The 27,752-nt window shown below is 41.9% G+C and overlaps 1 protein-coding gene across 5 annotated transcripts in view; it reads left to right on the top strand.

Moving 5' to 3' along the window:
• pde4d (phosphodiesterase 4D, cAMP-specific) overlaps window positions 1-27,752 on the top strand; it is a 323,831-nt gene that overhangs the window by 242,182 nt on the left and 53,897 nt on the right. For 4 of the 5 annotated variants that reach the window (XM_072432614.1, XM_072432613.1, XM_072432616.1 and 1 more), the window contains exon 2: window positions 12,861-13,052. In XM_072432614.1, coding sequence (XP_072288715.1) covers window positions 12,861-13,052 — 192 coding nt within the window. Of the gene's footprint in view, window positions 1-22; window positions 139-12,860; window positions 13,053-27,752 lie in introns of those variants that run through there. The other variant, XM_072432615.1, reaches the window with a different exon arrangement.

Here is a 27,752-nt window from a genome sequence, read left to right as displayed (position 1 = left end):
GGGAATGAAGCAAAGTTTAAGTAAAGGTTCGTGGAGGGGCCCGAGTTTTTCACGGATCCTTGAGAGACCTGTAAACGTCAAGCGGCTGCTGACCCGAAGTCAGTCCGAGGATGTTGAGTCTGCAAATTTCTTATTGAGGTAAAAAGCATGTTAACACTGAACGAGATCGCTGGAGGCGGTCGATATTCCAAAAAATGAATAAAAAATCATAATTTCCTTGGAGCCTAGAGAAGTCTTATTTTGTTAAAGCTGCATTAAACGGAGAAAGACTGAATCAACACGTCGCTACAACAACACATTGCGACATGGATCAGATCAGCAAAAATCTACCTATCGCATATCAGGATGTTTACTTGTAGCTACAGGGAATTGCCTGCGTCCTTCTACAGTGAAAGTCATATTTTGTTGAAAGATGATGGAGAGGTTGAGGAGGCTGATGGTTTTGCTGCTGTTACTGCGGAGGAGGAGATGCGGTGTAAGACGGTAGATTGTGGAAACAGGGAAGATCGAGAACGGGAGTTGGAGTGCATTATGTGAATGGTTTGATGTGACTGGTTGACAGGCGATGTTAGTAGGCTGTGATTGGCTGATATGTTAGTAGGCTGTGATTGGCTGATAGAGAGTGGATAGTTATTTTGAATCATGTACATTTTTATTATGACTTTTGAGCCGTGGGAGGTAAAATATCTACTGTACTCTAAAGTCTAGTCTGTTGACTAAAAAGGAGCATAATAGACTCTAAGACACATATTATTATTTGTATTATTATTTACTTTTAAATATGCTCCCTTTTTGTTGGCCGTGTGTAAATGGGTAAAAGCTAGCTTGCCCCGACACTGAAACAAGCAGTTGTAATAAACACAACATTTGACGACAGAAAGACTCAGATGATTTATGGACTGCGGATTTCTACTGCGAAATGTGAAACGAGGTGTTTTCTGAGGGTCAGAAGGGGATGACCTCATAAACAGGAATAATGGAACTCGTGTGAATGAAGCTGAATACAAGTTTGCTTTTTGATGGGAGATCAATGTTATAATATGGTTTTAAAAGCTAAAAAAAAATCCTTTAAAATGCATTATAGTTGAAACGCCGTGATATTACTCTGAACTGTTTGTGTGAAGCAAATTCGCTAGTCGTTGAAACAAAGGGAAACGGATGCAGAAATTCAAAAGCGTCTGTGTTTTTGACGTAGTCGACTTATTATTATATATTTCGACACTGCTCTTTTGATGCAGATAAGTGTCGTAGTTTGAGGTTCTCTTCCTGCGTCTCCATCGCTCTCTCCTTTCATTAAAAGCCCCCAATCTTCAAATATCACTGTACGCTATATTCTGAGGCTGTGTTCATGCCTAGTGACTGCCATAATTAGGGAAATATCCTTGTATTTTTGTCCATGGAGTTATGACCGAGCGAATCGAGGGGGGACGGCTGCAAATGGCGTGTCCTGACCTCCCCTCTGTTCCGTCTCCTGACTCATCTCCTCTCTTTGTCCGCGCTATGGATTCAGACTGACAATGAGCGCTCTGTTTATGAAAAGCATGCGCGCGTCTCTCGTTAATTCTAAAGGAGTAGATGTTTTCTGTTTGCCTGGCAGGACAAGAGTACGCGCTTCTCCAATACATAACAAAGACAGGTGGGCTAGCCAATCAGGGCCGTGCGTGGTCGGTCCGTATACATAAAACAACATGGCTGCCTATGAGGGGCAAAGCAACACAAGAAGGGACTGAAAAACGTTAGTCTGAGGTGAGAAAAGATTGAACGTTGGGAAAGATGGACGGCCAATGAGCTTGTTTTGGTTCCCATGCATGGTATAAACAAACCCAGGCTGACTTTGTTTATGCGAGGGATGCAAAAGTCCAGTTATCCAGATCATTACAGTAAAAGACACGCAAGAATTTTCATATTAATAATAATTCCCAATCGGTAGTCGTGATACATATAGATAATACACTCAAACACGGAGCATGCTGTTATATTAAAGGTTGAATGGACGATTTTTTGGCCCAAATCTGAGTCTTATTTCCTCGTGGCGTGGACGGCCGATTAGTCCTGCCACGTATCAATCATAGGATGCACCTACTGCTCACCTGCAGCCGCGTTCTGACTCGTCCCCAGGAGAGCAGTACGTTTAAGTGCATGGATCTATCATAATATAGTTCCCTCAGTGTACAGGACAAAATTAAGACAGAGAAAGACAGTTCAAGCTGACTCAGAAGAAGATGGAAATCTACAGAGACGAGAGATGCGATGTGATCCGTCGCGCTAATAAACAAATGCACGTGTGTTTTTTATGCATCCTCACGTGCACTTCCGCTTGAGTGGCGAAGAATCTAAGGGATCAGCAAACCTGCAGAAACATTTACATTTATCATAAGCAAATTAGAAACTATAGAATGCAAACTTGTAGGTCCAGCACCGGCTAAAGCTCTATGTGACAAACACGCAATTGTTACATTTCAACAACTCTTTATATGAGCGATATGTGGCCGGGAATGATTCTTTATTTAATGTTAGATTATTAAAAATAGCTTTGTTTGACCAATCTGCTTATCTGTGGCGGTCAGATCGGCTTGACATTTCCACATTAGTCAGAGGAACATCCATTCACTCGTCCAATCGTAATCGTTTAAATGTTGTCAAGTTTAGGCTGACAAGAAATAAACACTTCCCTTGGACCCTACAAAATAAAATAATTGCATTTACCTGCTATATAAAGTGCCTTATCGTGAAAAGTAAATATTATAAACACAAAACAAAGCTGACAAGAGCAACAGGAAAAACAAATAAACACTTCCCTTGGACCCTACAAAATAAAATACCTACATTTACGTGCTATATAAAGTCTCAAATTGAGAAAAGTAAACAACAAAAACGACTCAACGCTGAGAAGTGCGAAGTGTGGGTTCATCTCAGTGCGCATCCTCAGAAGTAACGCACGTGCTGTTAATTGTTTCTAAAATACAGACATCGCGGCATCAAGATGTTTGGTTTTGAAAGGCAAAGCATCACAGAGACAGCAGGATATAGTCTGATTTCGTGCTCTGTTGGTTTGCTCATGCTTTGAAACTATTGGACACCAGTCCTGCTTTAGACCTGGGTCAGCGCTCGGAAAATGTATGAACAAACACTACTTACATTACTTTCCATAAACACTTCCGACTGTACTTTATGTTGTCTGTCATCGCTTGCAAGTTGAATGTGGATGATACGCAAGGACATGTTATTTGCAGTGATACTTTGTGGGTTGAAGGGCTTGCCGTGTGGAGTGAGACTGTGCGATAAGCGTGTCCTTGGCGTTGTCCTGCTCCTGCTGCACGGGGCCCCAGCCTTCTCCTGATACGTCTGAAAAACAGTATCTTTGCCTTAGTCCTGATGAAATGTGACTCCAGTGAGAAAACCTGGCTCAACGCTCCATTATGTACAGAGAACTGCATATGCTGCTGTAGGCTATAGCCATGAGAGCTTTGTGGGTCTGTCGGGGCGTCGCTGGCTCCTCCGGCCCCGGGCCCCTTAGCCTTATGGGATGTAGTTTCAGCAACGTGAAGTAAAGTGACCACAAGGGCGTCGGGAAATATTACATGGAACATTAAAGGAGTTGAAATGGCGTTTTATTGTCGGTGCCTTATTCTTACAGACGGCGTAAGAATTCAGTAGCAATACGTTTACAGTGAATGCAGTGAGTTCCCGGAAACTGCTTTGACTTCAGGTATCTACAAATAGAATGAGTACTTTTTTGTTCGTATTATATTTACTAAAAAATCTTGTTCCATTGAGTAGTAGATACTTTGGCTCCACTTTACAACACCTTCATTTTCCTTAGCAAAGAATAAATAACAACTTTATTATTTACCTGTATTTATTTATTATGTGCAATTTTAATCAAGCATAAGTAACTGAATAATGAATGTTATGTTAAATGTGTTAGGGTTAGAGTATATATTAAGTGATTACTTGCTCTTAATAAACAATGTGTTCAGGCAGGATCAAGTGCAGTTATTATAAAGTGGAAATAATTATACTTGTCAAGATCAATTAGTTGAAGGAACTTACCTGGATATTACTTTCTGCAGTGCACATATAGCGCTTGTTTAAAGTTAATTATGTGTTTTTTTAGTTTTTCTTTAGTGTCATTGGAAAGAAAAGCGGATTGAACACAGTGAAAGTTGTTAACCGTTTCATGCACTCTGACTTGTCTCTAAAGATAAATCTGTAATGTAAAGTGAGATCCAGGTCGTGTGAAACGTCCCCCTCCTCGTCCACGTCTTCGAACGCCTCCTGGACACTGAGCGAGGACAAAACCTACTGTCCTTCAGTTACACGCAGGCACAGAGCCAAACGATCCCGTTCCACGCACGGATCCAGCTGCTCCAAAACCTCACGCTGACAGTCGGATCAGTTACTTTCTGAAATTGTATCGTTTTTCATCACATGCTTTACTCTTCACTTGTGTAACATATATCAGACAAAAGTACTACTTGAGTATTAGTTTTGTTTTTTCTTCACATTTTGAATAAGTCGCTAAAGCATCAATAATGGGATGAAACTCGAACTAGAACTGGACCAAACTAGATCTGCATTAGGACTAAACTGCGCCCCAACCTGGACCAAATCAAGGGAGGTGTCCTAAGTTAAAAAAAAAAAAAGAAATAAAATAAATAAATTAAAAAACATTCATTCATTTTCTACCACTTTATCCCTTTCGGGGTGAATGGAGCCTATTCCGGTGACTTTGGGCCTTAGGCGGGGTACACCCTGGACAGTGGCCAACTCGTCGCAGGGTCAATTCAAATACAATATTATACAAAAGATGTGCAGATGAATTTGAATATTTGTTTTTCTTGCTCCCACACGTGATTTAGATTTAGACTATTTTATGTGATCAGACTTTTGCAAATGCCACAAACTGTATTTTAATGTTTTTCTGTTGCAAAAAAGTAATACCAGAATGTATTTATCTGGGATATAAAATGCCAAAGTTTATTTCTAAAGCACACTTACAACTTTAAAAGCTTAAAGTGCTGTACAGACAAGTGCAATAAAATACATTAGCAACACAGTCCTTTTTTGCATCGATTTAGCCTAATTGCTCTCCTAATTTCAGTTTTACAATTATTTATTCTTAGGCTTGAAAAAATATATTTATGTCGTAAAAATATCAGTAGCAAATATCAGATACTGAACTCGATATACCACCGTTCCCCTATGTCTGTGCGCTGTGCTTTTTGTCTCACGTTTGAATAGTTTAAGGCTCTAAAATCCTGTGTGAAAGGGTTTGGATTAAGATGTCATGTTCTTTCAAACTAACCATCCAAATAACCTGCAAGGGAAGAAAAATGTCTGCCCCGCCCTTAAGACCTATGTTAGAGGTCAGAGGTCAAACAAAGACATTTTTTTGGGGGTAAAACTGCCGCCTGCATAAGATAAAATATTGATTCTCGGTGAGAAGAGAGCATGCATTATTAAACACGCAGAACGGCATTTCACATTGCACTATTTTCAGGCTGAGCACATCCCTGACTTTGCAACTTCCGTGCTTTAGTCGTGTGTGCATTTCACATCATGGCGTATCGGGGCGGGGCTGCAAAATTAATGTTTCGGAACGCATCCTGGTAAACGTTTGTATTAGTAACTTTCAGGACACATGATTTCCCCCAGGGTTAACCATGTAATATTTAGGTTTAACCATGTAATATTTAGGTTTAACCATGTAACCATGTAATATTTAGGTTTAACCATGTAATATTTAGGTTTAACCATGTAACCATGTAATATTTAGGTTTAACCATGTAATATTTAGGTTTAACCATGTAACCATGTAATATTTAGGTTTAACCATGTAATATTTAGGTTTAACCATGTAACCATGTAATATTTAGGTTTAACCATGTAATATTTAGGTTTAACCATGTAATATTTAGGTTTAACCATGTAATATTTAGGTTTAACCATGTAACAACAGACCTGGCGTTGTAGTTGGCTTCATTTGCACTCGTTTCCTTTCTCGTTTTTCTCACTGAACGATCAGAAAACGCTCTCACTCTCTCTCTAATTATCTGAGTTGTTGCATCGCAGGTTAAAAATCCAGACTTCCCCAGCGCAGTTTTTAAGTCCTTATAAACCATCGCCGGACTCACATTGTGTTCTCATGTAAACGGCTGTATTAGCATAGCGGTCACGTTGCCTACAGGCTTCATTTATTTAATTGTATTTGTCATTGTAGATGTAGTTTGTAAGGTCCTACAAAGCAAGTCAAATGGATTTATTAAGCACAATCCATACACAGGCTTCCCAAAGTGCAAAATAAAACGAAAATAAATGACATCAGTTATTACCAATAGTCATGTTTTTTAGCCCAGATTTAAAAGCAACGCACAATCTATCAATCAGCTTTTATTTCTAGAGCCCTTTACAACACTCAAGGTGGCCAAAGTGCTTCAGACAAAAAATCAAGGCAATACTAAAGCATAAAACTGTACAAAATAGAGTGTCACGACATTACTGAGTGTTAAAAGCCAGTCTGAATAAATACGTTTTGGATTTAAAAAGGCTAGAGTCTGGGACCAGCGACAGAGAGGGCTCCATCACCCCAGTGTTCAGAGCCCCATCACCCCAGAGCCCCATCACCCCAGTGTTCAGAGCCCCATCACCCCAGAGCCCCATCACCCCAGTGTTCAGAGCCCCATCACCCCAGAGCCCCATCACCCCAGTGTTCAGAGCCCCATCACCCCAGAGCCCCATCACCCCAGTGTTCAGAGCCCCATCATCCCAGAGCCCCATCACCCCAGTGTTCAGAGCCCCATCACCCCAGTGTTCAGAGCCCCATCACCCCAGAGCCCCATCACCCCAGTGTTCAGAGCCCCATCACCCCAGAGCCCCATCACCCCAGTGTTCAGAGCCCCATCACCCCAGAGCCCCATCACCCCAGTGTTCAGAGCCCCATCACCCCAGAGCCCCATCACCCCAGTGTTCAGAGCCCCATCACCCCAGAGCCCCATCACCCCAGTGTTCAGAGCCCCATCACCCCAGAGCCCCATCACCCCAGTGTTCAGAGCCCCATCACCCCAGAGCCCCATCACCCCAGTGTTCAGAGCCCCATCACCCCAGAGCCCCATCACCCCAGTGTTCAGAGCCCCATCATCCCAGAGCCCCATCACCCCAGTGTTCAGAGCCCCATCACCCCAGTGTTCAGAGCCCCATCACCCCAGTGTTCAGAGCCCCATCACCCCAGTGTTCAGAGCCCCATCACTCCAGTGTTCAGAGCTCCATCACCCCAGTGTTCAGAGCCCCATCACCCCAGTGTTCAGAGCCCCATCACTCCAGTGTTCAGAGCTCCATCACTCCAGTGTTCAGAGCCCCATCACCCCAGTGTTCAGAGCTCCATCACCCCATCACCCCAGTGTTCAGAGCCCCATCACCCCAGTGTTCAGAGCCCCATCACCCCTGTGTTCAGAGCCCCATCACCCCAGTGTTCAGAGCTCCATCACTCCAGTGTTCAGAGCCCCATCACCCCAGTGTTCAGAGCTCCATCACCCCATCACCCCAGTGTTCAGAGCCCCATCACTCCAGTGTTCAGAGCCCCATCACCCCAGTGTTCAGAGCTCCATCACCCCAGTGTTCAGAGCCCCATCACCCCAGTGTTCAGAGCTCCATCACCCCAGTGATCAGAGCCTCATCACCCCAGTGTTCAGAGCTCCATCACCCCAGTGTTCAGAGCCCCATCACTCCAGTGTTCAGAGCCCCATCACCCCAGTGTTCAGAGCTCCATCACCCCAGTGTTCAGAGCCCCATCACCCCAGTGTTCAGAGCCCCATCACCCCAGTGTTCAGAGCCCCATCACCACAGTGTTCAGAGCCCCATCACTCCAGTGTTCAGAGCCCCATCACCCCAGTGTTCAGAGCCCCATCACCCCAGTGTTCAGAGCCCCATCACTCCAGTGTTCAGAGCCCCATCACCCCAGTGTTCAGAGCTCCATCACTCCAGTGTTCAGAACCCCATCACCCCAGTGTTCAGAGCTCCATCACCCCATCACCCCAGTGTTCAGAGCCCCATCACCCCAGTGTTCAGAGCCCCATCACTCCAGTGTTCAGAGCCCCATCACCCCAGTGTTCAGAGCTCCATCACCCCAGTGTTCAGAGCCCCATCACCCCAGTGTTCAGAGCTCCATCACCCCAGTGTTCAGAGCCTCATCACCCCAGTGTTCAGAGCTCCATCACCCCAGTGTTCAGAGCCCCATCACTCCAGTGTTCAGAGCCCCATCACCCCAGTGTTCAGAGCTCCATCACCCCAGTGTTCAGAGCCCCATCACCCCAGTGTTCAGAGCCCCATCACTCCAGTGTTCAGAGCCCCATCACCCCAGTGTTCAGAGCTCCATCACCCCAGTGTTCAGAGCCCCATCACCCCAGTGTTCAGAGCCCTGCAGATAAGGAGGTGCCAGGCCATTTAGAGTTCCACTGACGAGGAGCAGAGAGACACGCAGCAAACCTGTCCCGGACATGAGAACCCCTGGAACAAGCATTATCTTGAATATATTTTGGTGTTTGACCATTTAACACCAGAAGTAAACTTTTAAATCCACTCCTATGACTCACTTGATTACAAAACTGCAAAACTGCTCCATTTTGACCCATTTTCCTGAGGCTCTTGCTGCTGCATTTTGGATCGACTGCTGCTGTCCTATGGATTTTTTGCTGAGACCCTTAAAAATACCTTTACAGTAAACCAACCTGCTAAAAATAAAAGCATGTACAGAGGTTTATCTTGTTTAGTAAGACAATGTTTAATGTTTAACATTGTAAGCTGGAGTTAGACTTAACAATTTAGAGATAAAAACAAAAGAAGTAAAGCATGTTTTCCAAATCCAGACATTATTTCAAGTTAGAACATGTGAAACGTTGACCCCAAAGGCGACCAAAAGCATGATTCAAAGCTAATTACCAGAATATGTGCACTTTAATATCCGCTTATGCCTCTTTTTTGATTAATTGTGGTTTATGTCTTCAGAGGCTCTGTAGACCTGTAATTGTTGTCTCCATGGAGATAGATGCGTTTAGTTTCTTGCCGTGGAACTATAGCTCCCGTTTGCAAGATATCGACGCACAATTGTAACAAAAGATAAGCCAAACTAAAAAACACACAACACTACTTCCTTACGCAACTGAAGGAGGCGTCTGGGGAGATAACTGCGCCGCTGGTATTACTCTCTCTTGTCTCGGCATCATCGCTTACGTAATGACTTTATCGTCCGGTATAACTCTTCAGCACACTCTAGAGGGCGGGTCCTTCGTAGTGCACGTGTGAGTCCTGGTCCTGGTCCGTCCGCATGGAGCCTCGGGTGAGGGAGGGAGGGAGTAGTGAGCATAACAGCTGCTTCCTGTTTAGCCCCCCTGGCACACTCCCTAACTCCAAGTACACGCTGTGATTCTGTACCACCCAAACAAGGCAATTCTGTGTGTGTCCCCAAGCTGCCGTCTGTGTCCCCCAAGACGCCTCGTTAAAGTGACTTATGTGTTTACAATTTTCAAATGTTGACTTTATTTGGTATATTTATACCCTTTTTAGGGCTGTGCTGAATATATCGATTTAGTGATATATTGTGATGCGTATCGTGACACGCTAAAACAACATGAAGTCATTACAAAGGAGCTGGACATGTGACTTCCTCATGGGACAGTTGTCTTCTGATATTGAGGACAGTGTGAACATGAGATTCTAATGCGTTTTGTTATTCCACTTAATCATCACATCATTTTAGTCAACTTTTAACACCGGTTTGAAGGGATATTGTGAGTCAGGACGTGTATCGTATCAAGTTTGCTGTATCAGTTTGTCTGTTCATATTTCAGCCTTTCAAAATGAGAATTTGAACAGAATCGCATCATTAAAACGTACATAGTAAATCTTACGCTCTTGTCGGAAAAAAGTGCAATTAGACATTTTTGCAAATTTTTCAGCTCTACAAACCCAAAAAATATTAATAGTGTTCTAAAACGTGTGTCTTAATCTTCTTATAGTAATAATTGTGCTGATTAGAATTTCTTTTTCATAATTTCCTGTCTACAACAAGTAAACAAACCCCGACGGAGTGCTGACAGGGAATCCCCACTTCGACACCTCCTGCCCTGGGGGATTATGGGATTGCGCCGTAACCGTGGTGACATCCCCGCTGCGTCAGTCCTGCTTCACCTGAACAAGCAATCTGGTCTTGTTCTTAGGCAGGTGTAAGCAGCTCACCATGACGACACAGACGGCGAGAGAGCGATTTGTGGCTGAAGTGTTCGTGGATGTCGGCCGTCGGTCATTGACGTAGAGTCGTCAAACGCACTACTAGTATTTTTGCATGTTTTATTCAGGACTCTGACTCACGGGTCGGGGCTTTGACACACGAACATTTCAGTGTTTAATTATAGTCACGTAAACAGAACTGATGACGAAGCAAATATGTCTTATATATGAGTATCGGACATTTATTGTCATTTATACTTAATTACTGTCGTACTCACACGCAATAATGTCACATTCTATTTACTGATGTTAATAGAGTGTTTATTTTACCATTATTAGTAGTATTATTTTGTCTTACGCTAGCTGTTTTTATTTTATTTTATCTTTATTTTTCCCCTCCATTCCTTATTAAGAAATGAGAGGTTCTGTCTATAGGAGTTTTTGTTTATAAGAGTTTTGTTTATAAGAGTTCTTCTATTAAGAGTGTTTTTATTTTTAACTTCCTATAAGTTTTCTGTCCTTTCCCTCTGTATCTACTGCGTTGCAAAAACAAAATTTCCCCATGTGTGGACAATAAAGGAATATTTTATCTTATCTTATTGTAAACTATAATGTCTAGGGAAGATAACACACTTTACCTATTCCTGACCTTGTTATGTTTTAATTTTAGTGCTGGGCATGTTGGGCGCAAAAGTAATAAACAACAGCGTTATATAAAGCTTTTTTGGCTCCCAAATAGCTATTTAATTACACATTTTGGCTTAAATGTGTTGCAGAATTCACCCAGTGTTGTGCTGTTTTGACCTGGATATAATTTTTGATGTATCTAGGATCAAATTGTTTAAAAACGTAGTTCACAATCCAAATAAGAACAATAGGCTCAGTATTATTTTCCTAATGGCTCTAGGGGAGGAATGCTTTGTGGAGCATGGACTGGTCATGTTTATCCAGATCATTTAATAGATCAGTGCAATTTACACCCGAATGACACGTTTTCTGACAGCTAAAACAATCATTTAAAGTTCAAGTATAGATATTATTATTTGTAAAATCATAGGGTTGTGTTATTGATGTGGGTTTTGGCTCTTGTTTACAGTGTGGTTGCTAGGTAACAGTTGGAGAATGATGATTGTCATGTCCAACCAGGAAGTACAATTATTAATGTCTCCAAATTGTAAAACAAAACATAGGCAAAATTTTTAGTAAAATCTTAAATATAATTGTGTTCTAGTTTAATCTGCCATATGCACTTTAAACTGTTACTCTGAATTGATTAGTATCTGAGTATTGCGTTTTTTGGTACTACTCTATTATAAAACTTAATCAGCCTTAATAAAGCATGAAAAAACTTAATTCATTATAAACACATAGTTTATTCAGAATAATTCAGGCTTAGTAACGGCTTAATTAAAGTTAAGAGTTAGTGTTAGTGTGTAAATGAAGTCGTTACAAAGCCTCAATCCTTCTTAATAAACTATTTGTTCATTCTTAATGTTTTGTTCATGCTTTTTTAAGGCTAAAGAAGTGTGTGCCTGTTAAAACATGTTTTTGCTCACGCCGTGAGCCGTATGCGGTGTAATTGGACACACTTTGGAGCATGTTCGTCATCTTTACAATGCGACAGCGTCAGAACGAAGGCCACATGTCAGCACTGGAGCGCGTCATAGACGTGTAGCATGCTTTATGTTTCACAGCCCATCACTATGTGACCTAGTGACACCAACGTGTGGAAAAACACACCATGGAACAAAGTACACCACAGTATTATCTTTAGGTTAGGATCACGTTTTAGAAATCGCTGTCATGCCATAATCTCAGAGTGGCCTATAGCTCAGTGGGAAACTAAAATAATAATCTTCAGCTCTGCTGTATTAAAAGAGACATTAAAGAAGACATATTATGATTTTTTCTGTAATAGCATGTTTAGGCTTATACACCATGTAATTAGCATATTTAGGGTGCATGTAGCGTTGGAAATAATGAAGGTACATGGAACCATCCTTGGAGGGAAATGCAACCTCATATTTACCATCCCTTTAAAAGATTCTGGGGAAAGCACTGAATATATTAAAGGTATTTTGGATGCAAAAAGTTTAATTTCCCACTGAGGAACAATCCAAATATCATAACGAGCATTCAGAAGATGCACAATACAATACTCTCCCCTTCAACGTTGTATCTTATGCAATGTATTCATGATTTTACTGTTAATGATAATCCCTATAGTGCCTTGAGTCGTTTATTGAATAGCATCCTCTCATTGAAAGAAGAGATTGAAAATATGCAGGCTGTGAACAGGGAGGAATAAATACAGTTTATTTGTTGTTTCTTTTGAGTTTTATCTTGTTCATTCAGCAGTGTTTATCTGTTTGATGATGTTTATCAAAAAAAAACTACGTCAATCCACTGCGTCTGAAAACAGCCAAGACGCTTACATCGTTCTGTTTACACTTCCTGTGTTTGGCAGGAAATGGTGGCACACAATGTTGTAGTCAGATATTTGTCTTTGGCAGATTTTGGAACACACACATTAAACAACTAAAACGTATTTATATCATATCTACAATTACGGCACTGCTGCTTGTATGTGTCTGGTATCAGCACATCTCTAACTCTGGTTTTGTTTGTTTTTCCAGTTTCGACGTGGACAATGGCACGTCGTCCGGCCGCAGCCCGCTGGACCCCATGGCCAGTCCGGGCTCGGGGCTCATCCTCCAGGCAAACTTTGTGCACAGCCAGAGGAGGGAGTCCTTCCTGTACCGGTCCGACTCCGACTACGACCTCTCCCCAAAGTCCATGTCCCGGAACTCCTCCATAGCCAGCGACATGTGAGTGCAACAGATCTAGAGCTTTGAACTGTGTAATAGTGATATATGTGTGATTTGTGTGATTTGTGTGATTTGTGTGATATGTGTGATTTGTGTGATTTGTGTGATATGTGTGATATGTGTGATTTGTGTGATATGTGTGATTTGTGTGATATGTGTGATTTGTGTGATATGTGTGATTTGTGTGATTTGTGTGATTTGTGTGATTTGTGTGATATGTGTGATATGTGTGATATGTGTGATTTGTGTGATATGTGTGATATGTGTGATTTGTGTGATTTGTGTGATATGTGTGATTTGTGTGATATGTGTGATTTGTGTGATTTGTGTGATTTATGTGATATGTGTGATATGTGTGATATGTGTGATTTGTGTGATTTGTGTGATTTGTGTGATTTGTGTGATATGTGTGATATGTGTGATTTGTGTGATTTGTGTGATTTGTGTGATTTGTGTGATATGTGTGATTTGTGTGATTTGTGTGATTTGTGTGATATGTGTGATATGTGTGATATGTGTGATTTGTGTGAAATGTGTGATTTGTGTGATATGTGTGATTTGTGTGATATGTGTGATTTGTGTGATTTGTGTGATATGTGTGATTTGTGTGATATGTGTGATTTGTGTGATATGTGTGATATGTGTGATTTGTGTGATATGTGTGATTTGTGTGATTTGTGTGATATGTGTGATATGTGTGATTTGTGTGATTTGTGTGATATGTGTGATTTGTGTGATATGTGTGATTTGTGTGATATGTGTGATATGTGTGATATGTGTGATTTGTGTGATATGTGTGATTTGTGTGATTTGTGTGATTTGTGTGATATGTGTGATATGTGTGATTTGTGTGATTTGTGTGATTTGTGTGATTTGTGTGATTTGTGTGATATGTGTGATTTGTGTGATATGTGTGATTTGTGTGATATGTGTGATATGTGTGATTTGTGTGATATGTGTGATTTGTGTGATTTGTGTGATATGTGTGATATGTGTGATTTGTGTGATTTGTGTGATATGTGTGATTTGTGTGATATGTGTGATTTGTGTGATATGTGTGATATGTGTGATATGTGTGATTTGTGTGATTTGTGTGATATGTGTGATTTGTGTGATATGTGTGATTTGTGTGATTTGTGTGATTTGTGTGATATGTGTGATATGTGTGATTTGTGTGATTTGTGTGATTTGTGTGATTTGTGTGATTTGTGTGATATGTGTGATATGTGTGATATGTGTGATATGTGTGATTTGTGTGAAATGTGTGATTTGTGTGATATGTGTGATTTGTGTGATATGTGTGATTTGTGTGATTTGTGTGATATGTGTGATTTGTGTGATATGTGTGATTTGTGTGATATGTGTGATTTGTGTGATTTGTGTGATTTATGTGATATGTGTGATTTGTGTGATTTGTGTGATATGTGTGATTTGTGTGATATGTGTGATTTGTGTGATATGTGTGATATGTGTGATTTGTGTGATTTGTGTGATATGTGTGATTTGTGTGATTTGTGTGATTTATGTGATATGTGTGATATGTGTGATTTGTGTGATTTGTGTGATTTGTGTGATTTGTGTGATATGTGTGATATGTGTGATTTGTGTGATTTGTGTGATATGTGTGATTTGTGTGATTTGTGTGATTTGTGTGATTTGTGTGATATGTGTGATATGTGTGATTTGTGTGATTTGTGTGATATGTGTGATATGTGTGATTTGTGTGATTTGTGTGATTTGTGTGATTTGTGTGATATGTGTGATATGTGTGATTTGTGTGATTTGTGTGATTTGTGTGATATGTGTGATATGTGTGATATGTGTGATTTGTGTGAAATGTGTGATATGTGTGATATGTGTGATATGTGTGATATGTGTGATTTGTGTGATTTGTGTGATTTGTGTACGCGGGGATTTTAATATCGACGAATAAATGATACAGTTGTTGAGACCATTAGGAAAACGGTGACATCCTTAATTAATTTAATTCTCATTGTCTAATAGATTAAGACTCCTCTAGTATTTTATGAAATCAAACTTTCTGAATAAAGAGTTAAAGTTAATGTGATGTAAACAGATGTATTCTTAGTATATTTTTGACATGTATAACTATGATTATTACACCCAAATAATATTGACAGTTCAATTGAATGTAATGTTGTGGATATTGTTTTATATTATATTGATCGGTAAGAACTCTACTTACTCTAAAAATGTCCTGGCAAGTCTTTTGTGCAATTATTACAGTCACAAGGTTAAGATGAAGTGTTGTTGTGGTTGTTTTTTTAATTAAATGGAGCAAAGAATCATAAGACTTTTGATAATTAACTCAGTTTCCCTAAATTGTAACAAAGTACTGGTTGAAAATAATAAATATAAGTATGACAGAACAATAATTGGGAGCGTTTCAGGCAGAGCAATAACATCTCCATGAGGACAGAAGTGACATCGTGCACTTTTAAGTTCCTTCATTGTCACCACAGACTTCTGACTGACAGCGACTGCTCTCACTCGGCCAAAGGGATGTATTTTTTCGCGCCTGCGTGTCCGGGCATAATATCATTCAGAGCCAACAAACAGGAAGTGTCTAACTGCCGCGCCGGTCCCACCTGCCAGCTGTCCAATCGGTGCACCTGCCCGGTCAGATCGGCTGTCAATCATCTGCCCACCGCACAGTCCATTACACATCTATTTGCAAAAACAGATCTCTGTCACGCGGAGGAAAGAAAAGACAATAGACAAACACATGTGGAATAATGACACTGTAATTGTAGATTTCGATGTGGAACCAGTGTGATTATTCAACCGGACTCTCAGTTTATAAAGGGGAAAGAAAGGATACAAATGTGCTGAAATATAAAAAGTATTGGGTTTTCAAGTACTTACTCAGTAAATGTTACGCTTTTTAGGAGGCTAAAGCAGCACTTAAACCATAGGAAATACTACAATTAAAGCTGACACATTATGTACATTGAGTGTTTTATATTCTTATTTGCCCTCTCAAAGTTGTATTAAGAGTGATTTGTGCTTGTGTGAGTAATATTTATTATCCTGTAGGCAACAATTGCACCAACAATTCCCTTTTTAACATGTTCTACTGACCCACTGCTCTACTTTATGTGATGCTCATAAAGACACAAATGAAAATACTGATAATAATCCACTGCTTCTACCGTGATCTGCAGCTCGAGTCTGGAAGTCTGAGTGTCCAACCAGCCGACTTGTTTATTTAAGTCGTTTTAGATTCATGTTAAAATGGCCAAAATATAGAATAATGACCCACTGGTGTCAAAATCTATAAACTAAGGCATTTATAGCACAAAACCAACATTTTGCCTGAACCCAGAACCCGACTGTGACATAATAAGGACTAAGCTAGAACCAGATCTGAGTCAGGACTGAGCCAGAATTAAACCAGCCAGAACTAATCCAGATCTAAACTAGGATCAAACCAGGTCAAAACCCAAACTATGGAGGTGAAATCAAGGATCAAACCAGGGCTAAATCAACCAGATCTACTCCAGGGTGAACCCAGATCTGAACCATATCCAGACACAGACTTACTTGGTCAAATAAAGGACTAAACCAGAACTAACCTCAGGTCCAAATCAGGATCTAAAACAGGACTAAACTATATGACGAAGTAAGAAAACCAGGATTAATCTAGGACTAAACCAACAATAAACCAAGATGAAACCAGGTCTTATTCAGGACTAAACCAGATCTAAGCTGCACTAAACCATCAAAACCAAGACTAAACCAAGACAGAACCACGGGCAGGACGTATAGAAGTTTTCTGAAAGCTTCAGATGCTTTAAATGTTCACAAACGTTGACAGTCATGTCACAAAGCGGCCTGGAGCTCCAGCTGAATCTACAATCAGCACAATCATGAATTTTTATTGAGCAAGAATGATTGAAAAACAGAGACCTGGGTGGATAGAATGATAAACAGATACGAAGGTCATTTAGTCCATTTTCTCAATAATACATTTGAAATACAAAAAAAGTATAGTATGCTAAATAATCTGAGCCTGCCATGATAAGATATAATGAAGTGTGATGTATTGCTACAGAAACATCGCATGATAAACAATATTACTTAAAGCTACTGACAGAAACATTTTCAGGAGAATAATAAGAATATGATTAAAAAAGACATGAGTGACAATAAAAAATTTAAATAAAACAGAATAAAACACTCCTGAATAAAAGCCGCTCCAACGATATTTACAAAGAAAAAATACATTGTACATAAACGGGCCGCACCTATCAATAAGCCCACGCTGTGACATGAGATATTTACACATATAGTTTGTGTCTTTTGACCCGGGGGTCCCACGGCACAGGGCATAATTATACAAATGTATCTGTAAATATGAGTCTGATTGTAGTAAAACACACAGCGTTTTGATGCTCAAATGATAGAAACGTGTCCCCTGAAGTGTCCACTGACATCTTCTTCTACAGTGTTTCAAATGCTTGCACTTCCTGGTAGAGTGCCCCCTGGTGGCCATTAGCCAGTAAAAAACTATAAATTAGACGCACCTTTATATGGAACGCAGGGTTCAAAGTGTGGGAAAAAAGTTGTTTCTTAAAGTCTGAAAAGTACGGTAATACTTATTTGTAGAAGTGACTTATTTGACCCTCTAAAGCTCAAAGTACACACACAAAAGCACACACAATAGATACTGAGCCCCAAGATATACTATCTCAACTATTATTGAAAATGTACCTTAATGTACATGTAAAAGTTGGAGGGATGTGACACTCTAAATATATATATATGCTCATTTATTTTGTAAAAGCGAAATAACTGGAGCGAGGATGTTCATCAGCAGAATCTATTGCTGAGAATGTTCTGCAACGTTTGCACCAAGATGCTTCCCCACTCCACTTGTCGTAGAGGCTAGTGTAGTATTTCTATTAGGGCTGGGGCTAGTGAAGTATTTATCTTAGGGGTGGGGCTAGTGAAGTATTTCTATTATGGGTGGGGCTAGTGAAGTATTTATCTTAGGGGTGGGGCTAGTGAAGTATTTCTATTAGGGGTGGGGCTAGTGAAGTATTTATATTAGGGGTGGGGCTAGTGAAGTATTTATCTTAGGGGTGGGGCTAGTGAAGTATTTATATTAGGGGTGGGGCTAGTGAAGTATTTATCTTAGGGGTGGGGCTAGTGAAGTATTTATATTAGGGGTGGGGCTAGTGAAGTATTTATCTTAGGGGTGGGGCTAGTGAAGTATTTATATTAGGGGTGGGGCTAGTGAAGTATTTATCTTAGGGGTGGGGCTAGTGAAGTATTTATCTTAGGGGTGGGGCTAGTGAAGTATTTCTATTAGGGGTGGGGCTAGTGAAGTATTTATCTTAGGGGTGGGGCTAGTGAAGTATTTATATTAGGGGTGGGGCTAGTGAAGTATTTATCTTAGGGGTGGGGCTAGTGAAGTATTTATATTAGGGGTGGGGCTAGTGAAGTATTTATCTTAGGGGTGGGGCTAGTGAAGTATTTATATTAGGGGTGGGGCTAGTGAAGTATTTATCTTAGGGGTGGGGCTAGTGAAGTATTTATCTTAGGGGTGGGGCTAGTGAAGTATTTCTATTAGGGGTGGGGCTAGTGAAGTATTTATCTTAGGGGTGGGGCTAGTGAAGTATTTATATTAGGGGTGGGGCTAGTGAAGTATCTATCTTAGGGGTGGGGCTAGTGAAGTATTTATCTTAGGGGTGGGGCTAGTGAAGTATTTCTATTAGGGGTGGGGCTAGTGAAGTATTTATCTTAGGGGTGGGGCTAGTGAAGTATTTATATTAGGGGTGGGGCTAGTGAAGTATTTATCTTAGGGGTGGGGCTAGTGAAGTATTTCTATTAGGGGTGGGGCTAGTGAAGTATTTATCTTAGGGGTGGGGCTAGTGAAGTATTTATCTTAGGGGTGGGGCTAATGAAGTATTTATCTTAGGGATGGGGCTAGTGAAGTATTTATCTTAGGGGTGGGGCTAGTGAAGTATTTATCTTAGGGGTGGGGCTAATGAAGTATTTATCTTAGGGGTGGGGCTAGTGAAGTATTTATCTTAGGGGTGGGGCTAATGAAGTATTTATCTTAGGGGTGGGGCTAGTGAAGTATTTATCTTAGGGGTGGGGCTAGTGAAGTGTTTATCTTAGGGGTGGGGCTAGTGAAGTATTTATATTAGGGGTGGGGCTAGTGAAGTATTTATCTTAGGGGTGGGGCTAGTGAAGTATTTATATTAGGGGTGGGGCTAGTGAAGTATTTCTATTAGGGGTGGGGCTAGTGAAGTATTTATATTAGGGGTGGGGCTAGTGAAGTATTTATATTAGGGGTGGGGCTAGTGAAGTATTTATCTTAGGGGTGGGGCTAGTGAAGTATTTCTATTAGGGGTGGGGCTAGTGAAGTATTTATATTAGGGGTGGGGCTAGTGAAGTATTTATCTTAGGGGTGGGGCTAGTGAAGTATTTCTATTAGGGGTGGGGCTAGTGAAGTATTTATATTAGGTGTGGGGCTAGTGAAGTATTTATATTAGGGGTGGAGCTAGTGAAGTATTTATCTTAGGGGTGGGGCTAGTGAAGTATTTATCTTAGGGGTGGGGCTAGTGAAGTATTTATCTTAGGGGTGGGGCTAGTGAAGTATTTATCTTAGGGGTGGGGCTAGTGAAGTATTTCTATTAGGGGTGGGGCTAGTGAAGTATTTATCTTAGGGGTGGGGCTAGTGAAGTATTTATCTTAGGGGTGGGGCTAGTGAAGTATTTCTATTAGGGGTGGGGCTAGTGAAGTATTTATCTTAAGGGTGGGGCTAGTGAAGTATTTATATTAGAGGTGGGGCTAGTGAAGTATTTATATTAGGGGTGGGGCTAGTGAAGTATTTTTCTTAGGGGTGGGGCTAGTGAAGTATTTTTCTTAGGGGTGGGGCTAGTGAAGTATTTTTCTTAGGGGTGGGGCTAGTGAAGTATTTATCTTAAGGGTGGGGCTAGTGAAGTATTTATATTAGAGGTGGGGCTAGTGAAGTATTTATCTTAGGGGTGGGGCTAGTGAAGTATTTCTATTAGGGGTGGGGCTAGTGAAGTATTTATCTTAAGGGTGGGGCTAGTGAAGTATTTATATTAGAGGTGGGGCTAGTGAAGTATTTATATTAGGGGTGGGGCTAGTGAAGTATTTTTCTTAGGGGTGGGGCTAGTGAAGTATTTTTCTTAGGGGTGGGGCTAGTGAAGTATTTTTCTTAGGGGTGGGGCTAGTGAAGTATTTATCTTAAGGGTGGGGCTAGTGAAGTATTTATATTAGAGGTGGGGCTAGTGAAGTATTTTTCTTAGGGGTGGGGCTAGTGAAGTATTTTTCTTAGGGGTGGGGCTAGTGAAGTATTTTTCTTAGGGGTGGGGTCATTCTCAAGATGCAATACTGGTGGGATCCATTCTCAGGCGTCCCTCCGTGCTCTCTGTGTTGTCATTTTGGAACGCTAGGAAAGGGTTAAACCTGCTGTCCTTTTGCAGACAGAGGAAGTAAACTTACTGCAGTTATATTCTGACATATGTTGGCCCAGGAATGACTCAAACGTGAACTTTTAAAAACTCTTTTGGCTTTTCTTGTCAAGTTTGCGTGTCAAGAGTTTTTCAAAATAAATGACCTGTTTCGACGCATTTGCTTGGTATAGTTGGTTTAGTAGAAACATAGAGGAGAGCTTTGTGTTGTATTATCAGGAGCAGAGAGGAGGAGGGGGAGGAGCAGAGAGGAGGAGGAGAAGAGGAGGAGGAGGAGAAGCAGAGAGGAGGAGGAGCAGAGAGGAAGAGGAGAAGAGGAGGAGGAGGAGAAGCAGAGAGGAGGAGCAGAGAGGAGGAGGGAGAGCAGAGAGGAGGAGGAGGAGCAGAAAGGAGGAGGAGGAGCAGAGAGGAGGAGGGGGAAGAGGAGGAGGAGCATAGAGAAGGAGGGGGAGCAGAGAGGAGGAGGAGCAGAGAGGAGGAGGGGTAGCAGAGAGGAGGAGGAGGAGCAGAAAGGAGGAGGAGGAGCAGAGAGGAGGAGGGGGAAGAGGAGGAGGAGCATAGAGAAGGAGGGGGAGCAGAGAGGAGGAGGAGCAGAAAGGAGGAGGAGGAGCAGAGAGGAGGAGGGGGAAGAGGAGGAGCAGAAAGGAGGAGGAGGAGCAGAGAGGAGGAGGAGGAGGAGGAGCAGAAAGGAGGAGGAGGAGCAGAGAGGAGGAGGGGGAAGAGGAGGAGGAGGAGAAGCAGAGAGGAGGAGCAGAGAGGAGGGGGAGCAGAGAGGAGGAGGAGGAGGAGGAGCAGAAAGGAGGAGGAGGAGCAGAGAGGAGGAGGAGGAAGAGGAGGAGGAGCCTAGAGAAGGAGGGGGAGCAGAGAGGAGGAGGAGGAGGAGCAGAGAGGAGGAGGGGGAAGAGGAGGAGCAGAAAGGAGGAGGAGGAGCAGAGAGGAGGAGGAGGAGGAGCAGAGAGGAGGAGGAGGAGGAGCAGAGAGGAGGAGGAGGAGCAGAAAGGAGGAGGAGGAGCAGAGAGGAGGAGGGGGAAGAGGAGGAGGAGAGAGGAGCATAGTCAAATCAATGATCTAAACAAATATAATGCAAAGTAAAGGAGTCCTATAAGTATCATATATCATAAGCACACATGCTCCTATGAGACACATGTATTAGTGTTCTTTTTATGTTACAATTAAAAAAAAAAAAAAAACACTAAATTGGCCATGAACAACATTGTGATTTATTGTAAGCTTTGTTTTATTTGGCATTTTTTTTAAAACTAATTCTAAAGTATATGGAAATTGTGACCCTGAATCGACAAAACGGTATCGTCCCATCCCAGATTTATAGTTATTTGTATTTGGACACCTCACAAAAGACTTTACCTCCACTGAACGTCAAAGCAAAACATTATTTTGATCAAAGTGGGAACAATGCATATTAATGAACAAATGTAATAATGACAGTAATCATAGCCTCGGGCGTGTCCATCTGCAGACTCCCTGGAACCAGCATGTTACAGAGGGAAACACGTTTACACAAACTAGTCACACAAACTTTGCATCGCTGGACACGCAGGACAAGGATATGGCCAGTGACAGGGCCAGTGACAGGGCCAGTGACAGGGCCAGTGACAGGGCCAGTGACAGGGCATGTTAAATGAGCCCGTCGTGTGTGGCACTGAGTCTTATTGCACTCGCAAAATAAAATGTCCAACATGTTATCATTAGTATTACAGCTCATTATGATCCAATAGTGGAATGTAAGTTATTATAAAGGTGCTGTATGTAACTTTAGGTGCAGGGTCTGCCCCCGCTTGTCTCCATGGAGATGATATCAATGGCATTAAGCTCAACTATCTTTCATTTATTCAATTGCAGGTGTTTTTGTGGCTCCAAAACACCTCGAAAAACATACTGTGAACAGGCTCGCCTCTCCATAGATCTGACTGTAACTTGACCTAGTGTCGTCCGCTTGTGTCCGTGGAGATAGACGCGTTCAATGCCATACTGTGGAATATTATCAGCAGAGCAATGACATCTCCATGGAGACAAGCACAAGCAAGTGGTGGTCCATGTACATTTTTACTATATTTTATAATTTAATTTCCATTATCGACGAGAGCCAGTGAAAATCACCCCCACATCACGAGTCTCCTGCAGCTCCAGCCTATACAGGACCCCCACATGCAGCTCCAGCCTTTACAGGACCCCCACATGGAGCTCCAGCCTTTACAGGACCCCCACATGCAGCTCCAGCCTTTACAGGACCCCCACATGCAGCTCCAGCCTTTACAGGACCCCCACATGGAGCTCCAGCCTTTACAGGACCCCCACATGCAGCTCCAGCCTTTACAGGACCCCCACATGCAGCTCCAGCCTTTACAGGACCCCCACATGCAGCTCCAGCCTTTACAGGACCCCCACATGGAGCTCCACCTCCGTCTAACACCTACACCAATGCATCCAAAGGCACCGTACATGTCTGTGCTCAGAACCAGGAGATTCCACAGATAAAGAAATGTGATTATGTGAACTGAACAAAACAGTTGACACAAGTGAATAATCTGTTGTTAAGTAGATCTCCATGGAGACAAGCACAAGCAAGTGGTGGTCCATGTACATTTTTACTATATTTTATCATTTAATTTCCATTATCGACGAGAGCCAGTGAAAATCACCCCCACATCACGAGTCTCCTGCAGCTCCAGCCTTTACAGGACCCCCACATGCAGCTCCAGCCTTTACAGGACCCCCACATGGAGCTCCAGCCTTTACAGGACCCCCACATGCAGCTCCAGCCTTTACAGGACCCCCACATGCAGCTCCAGCCTTTACAGGACCCCCACATGGAGCTCCAGCCTTTACAGGACCCCCACATGCAGCTCCAGCCTTTACAGGACCCCCACATGGAGCTCCAGCCTTTACAGGACCCCCACATGCAGCTCCAGCCTTTACAGGACCCCCACATGCAGCTCCAGCCTTTACAGGACCCCCACATGCAGCTCCAGCCTTTACAGGACCCCCACATGGAGCTCCAGCCTTTACAGGACCCCCACATGGAGCTCCAGCCTTTACAGGACCCCCACATGGAGCTCCAGCCTTTACAGGACCCCCACATGCAGCTCCAGCCTTTACAGGACCCCCACATGCAGCTCCAGCCTTTACAGGACCCCCACATGCAGCTCCAGCCTTTACAGGACCCCCACATGGAGCTCCAGCCTTTACAGGACCCCCACATGCAGCTCCAGCCTTTACAGGACCCCCACATGCAGCTCCAGCCTTTACAGGACCCCCACATGCAGCTCCAGCCTTTACAGGACCCCCACATGGAGCTCCAGCCTTTACAGGACCCCCACATGGAGCTCCAGCCTTTACAGGACCCCCACATGGAGCTCCAGCCTTTACAGGACCCCCACATGCAGCTCCAGCCTTTACAGGACCCCCACATGCAGCTCCAGCCTTTACAGGACCCCCACATGCAGCTCCAGCCTTTACAGGACCCCCACATGGAGCTCCACCTCCGTCTAACACCTACACCAATGCATCCAAAGGCACCGTACATGTCTGTGCTCAGAACCAGGAGATTCCACAGATAAAGAAATGTGATTATGTGAACTGAACAAAACAGTTGACACAAGTGAATAATCTGTTGTTAAGTAGATCTCTTCCATTTCTGCTTATCAAAAGTTGACCTTGAGAAAGGACAAAAGAGCTTAGAAATGATAATTCGTTTTTGGTTATTTTGAAACTCAGATTTTATTCGTCAGCATTACTGTGTTACAAAGGGAACTTCCTTCTTTTATCATTGGTCATTGTTTTTTATCACGTATCACCAAAGCAAGTTCCTTTGTTTGTAAATTCTGTTTATTAGCAATGGCAATAAACCTGTTCCAATTCCTGATCAAATATTGTTGTATTGGTGACAAAAGTATTTTGCCAATTTGGATCGATTTCAAATCCAAAACTAACTTTGTTCACCAGCAGTGATTCACTGACAAACCTCCTGACAGTGACAAGAAACATGTCCCACGTCTGCCAATCTGAATATATATTTATACATATATCGCCTCTTGTTAAAAGGCAATGTACTACTTAAGAACAGTACTAACAAATAGCTATAATTAGGACGCAGCTCAGAGAAGGATAAATATTGGAGTTCTCAGACTAGATCCACAGATTGAGAATGGCTCTTGGATGAGAGGCGAAAAAAATATTTTCCAGATGATAAAGCTGAATCTTTTTCTACGATCCTCTTGCTTTGTACATGGCAGGTTTATTTTTGCTGCATGGTTCCACAGCTGCACTGAACTGAACGCAGCAGGTTTCAGTGTGAAGAATGTGTTCCTCACTAAAAAACAAACCCAATGTCCCGAGCTCATTCCAGGTGGACTGAAAGATCACTTCTATTTGAACAAAGCAAGTCTTAATATTACTGAGAACTTTTACTAAATCTTATTGTCCAGTCCTCCGGCCTCACGTACAGTTTTGTTGCAGTGATTATTTGCTCTCTTTCCGCACAATCTTCAAGAAAGTTCAGTTAACACTTGAACCCTGGGGTTGCTTTGTGTCTTTCACTTTTAAGACCAGTTCACACTTGCACAAACGCTTAACTGAACTGGACTAGACCAGCAACTGTGAGTCTATATTTGAATAATCCTGCTTGTGGTGGCCGTGATTTTCTGTGCTCAAACCAGGTCGAAAAGAGCGATAAATAGTCTAAAAAATGATTACACAATATCGGGCCAAGTGTCCAAGAAGTCATGTTTACCTGGGGTGTGCTCATCGAAATTATAGGACTAAACCTGGACTAAACTCTGATGAATATACTGTAGTTTCAGGAGTATATGTCGCAACAGCCAAAAAAGGCATAATAGAGAAAAACATATATAAGTCGCACTGGAGTATAAGTCACATTTTTGGGGGAAATGTATTTGATAAAATCCAAGACCAAGAACAGACATTTAATCTTGAAATGCAGTTTAAAATAATAACAGATTAGAGAACATGGTGAATAGGTGTACGTATGCTAACGCTAACACCTTCAGCTACATGAGGCACAGACAGAACTGTGGTAAGTGTCTGGTATGTTAACGTAACATATTAACAGTTATTCAGATAACTATAGCATAAAGAACATGCTAACAAGTTTACCAAAGCATCAGTTTTACCCCAAATCACTAAATCCATTGAATTCTTCTTCCTCTGTGTCACTTCTAAACAACTCCTCAAACTCCAGAGGAAGAGGAAGTGCAGATTCTTCTTCTGCGTCGCTTAGAGCCTAGAGCGCCCTCTTGTGGTTGCCAGTGTGAAAATAACAAATATTATCACATATAAGTCGCTCTGGAGTATAAGTCGCACCCCGACCAAAACTATGAAAAAAGGAGCAACTCATAGTCCAAAAAATACGGTAACCCAGTCTACATGTGGCCTAATCTGGGCTCAAACTAGATCCAAACCTTGCTTCTGATGAAGCTATGGTTGTCAGCAGTATTTACAGTGCACAAGGGATCGTCACGTCCTCAGTTTCCGTGAGTTATCGCAGCACGATAGAGGAGGAGACGCCGGCGCAGGAATCTGAAACTTTGCTCCAAACCCAAACAAGGGAAAACCACGGGAACAAAGAGTCGAAGAGGAGCCGAGCCGAGGCGCAGATGACAGCTTTGAGTGCGTTTAGTGCCAAAAACGTCTGCCAAGAGAGTGCAGTTTGACTTTGAGGATTCGCTTTGCACTTTATCTTTTTAATAAAGAAAGAAGATCGCACGTCAAACAGATGAATTGGCACATAAAGTCAGCCACATTTCTGACAGTCGGGCTCTGGGCAGCTGCGATTAGCACAAAACCGAGGGCTGATGAGTTATTATGTTTGTATATTTTTACAAGCGCAAGTGAAGATGCTTGAAGTAGAAAGTAACTCTGAACCGTGATCGTTTTATAACATTGTGAACTCCTTCTTCAAACAGTTTACAGATCCCAATCAACATCCTTTTAGTAGTTTTTAGCCTTGTAATGTATTTAGGGCTTTGATCGACGAAACAAATCATTGGTCGATTAAAGACCTGGCATTTGGGGCTGAAAAAACTAAAGACCTAAAAAGCGAAAATGACTGTATAGTAGAGCTGTGATCGACTGAAGAACTTGGTCTGCTAATGTTGTGCGCATTGATTAGTCGACTGAAATAGGGCAATAGGATCCAAAACGGTGAAGTGTAAATGGTAAACAGTGTAAACGGTGTAAATGGTTGATTTAACGCACAATTGACTAAAAATCTCTCAAACTAACTCACTCCGAGCCTTCTCTTTTCCGCTGCGGCCCACATAGACCCTTTTTATGATTGCAAATTGACTGGAAGTGGGCAATATAGCAACATTTATATAATATAGCGAATGTTGTTTAGAAGATATGCAAAATTTGAATATTGAGTTGATCATTTATGTGAAAAATCTCCAAAAATGTGTCTTGTAAACATTCAAACAAGAGTATAACGTGATATTTTTATGATTAAATTGACAGAAACAAATACAATACATTAGAAAACTTTTTATTTATATGTATTTGTATTTATTTTTTTACACATTTTAGTTCATGGACATAATATTGTCTGACTGTTTGTCAGGACACTCCATAAAATATGATCGATTGATATACATTTTGCATACAGTGTTACCCAGCCGACGAATTATTGATACACTAACGACAAATTAAACAACCTCGCTCTTCACATAGAAATATACTCTGAATTTATGAAGTGTTTACCATATATAGTACACACACACACACACACACACACACACAGGATCTGCTGGTTTATTTGCGATTGGCCGAGCCTCAGCTGCTGTAGTAACACACTGTCATCAAGACGGGGGGTTTCACTTGCCCCGTGTCTAATCCCGTCTGACGTCCGCACACTCTTGCCCTCTTCAATGTCACGACCCTTCATCGAAAAATAACTTCAATCTGCCCCTAGTGGAGTGGCTCGGTTTTTATTTTGAATTTTGTTATTATCAGTCAGTAAAAGTGCTGTGTGTGGTTGTTGTGTACGTGTTGTTAAAGGAGACATATTATGCTAACTCGACCTTCATGAGCGTTTACCCATGTTATAATGGTGTTCCCTCATCATCAGTGTACTCAGAGTTGTGTTTACGTTGATTCCTGCATGTTTGACTCATTTGTCCTGCATCTGGGGCTTGAGTGCACTTACCCCGCATCAGCACCCACATACAGGCTTTGTATAGACATTTTGTCACCA

Source organism: Eucyclogobius newberryi, unplaced genomic scaffold (assembly GCF_026437365.1).
Source record: "Eucyclogobius newberryi isolate DKJ021-1_F unplaced genomic scaffold, fEucNew1.0.hap1 SCAF_6, whole genome shotgun sequence".
NCBI classification, from domain to species: Eukaryota; Metazoa; Chordata; class Actinopteri; order Gobiiformes; family Gobiidae; genus Eucyclogobius; species Eucyclogobius newberryi.
Note: the sequence above shows the minus strand (reverse complement) of the source record. Positions and strands in the feature narration are given on the sequence as shown.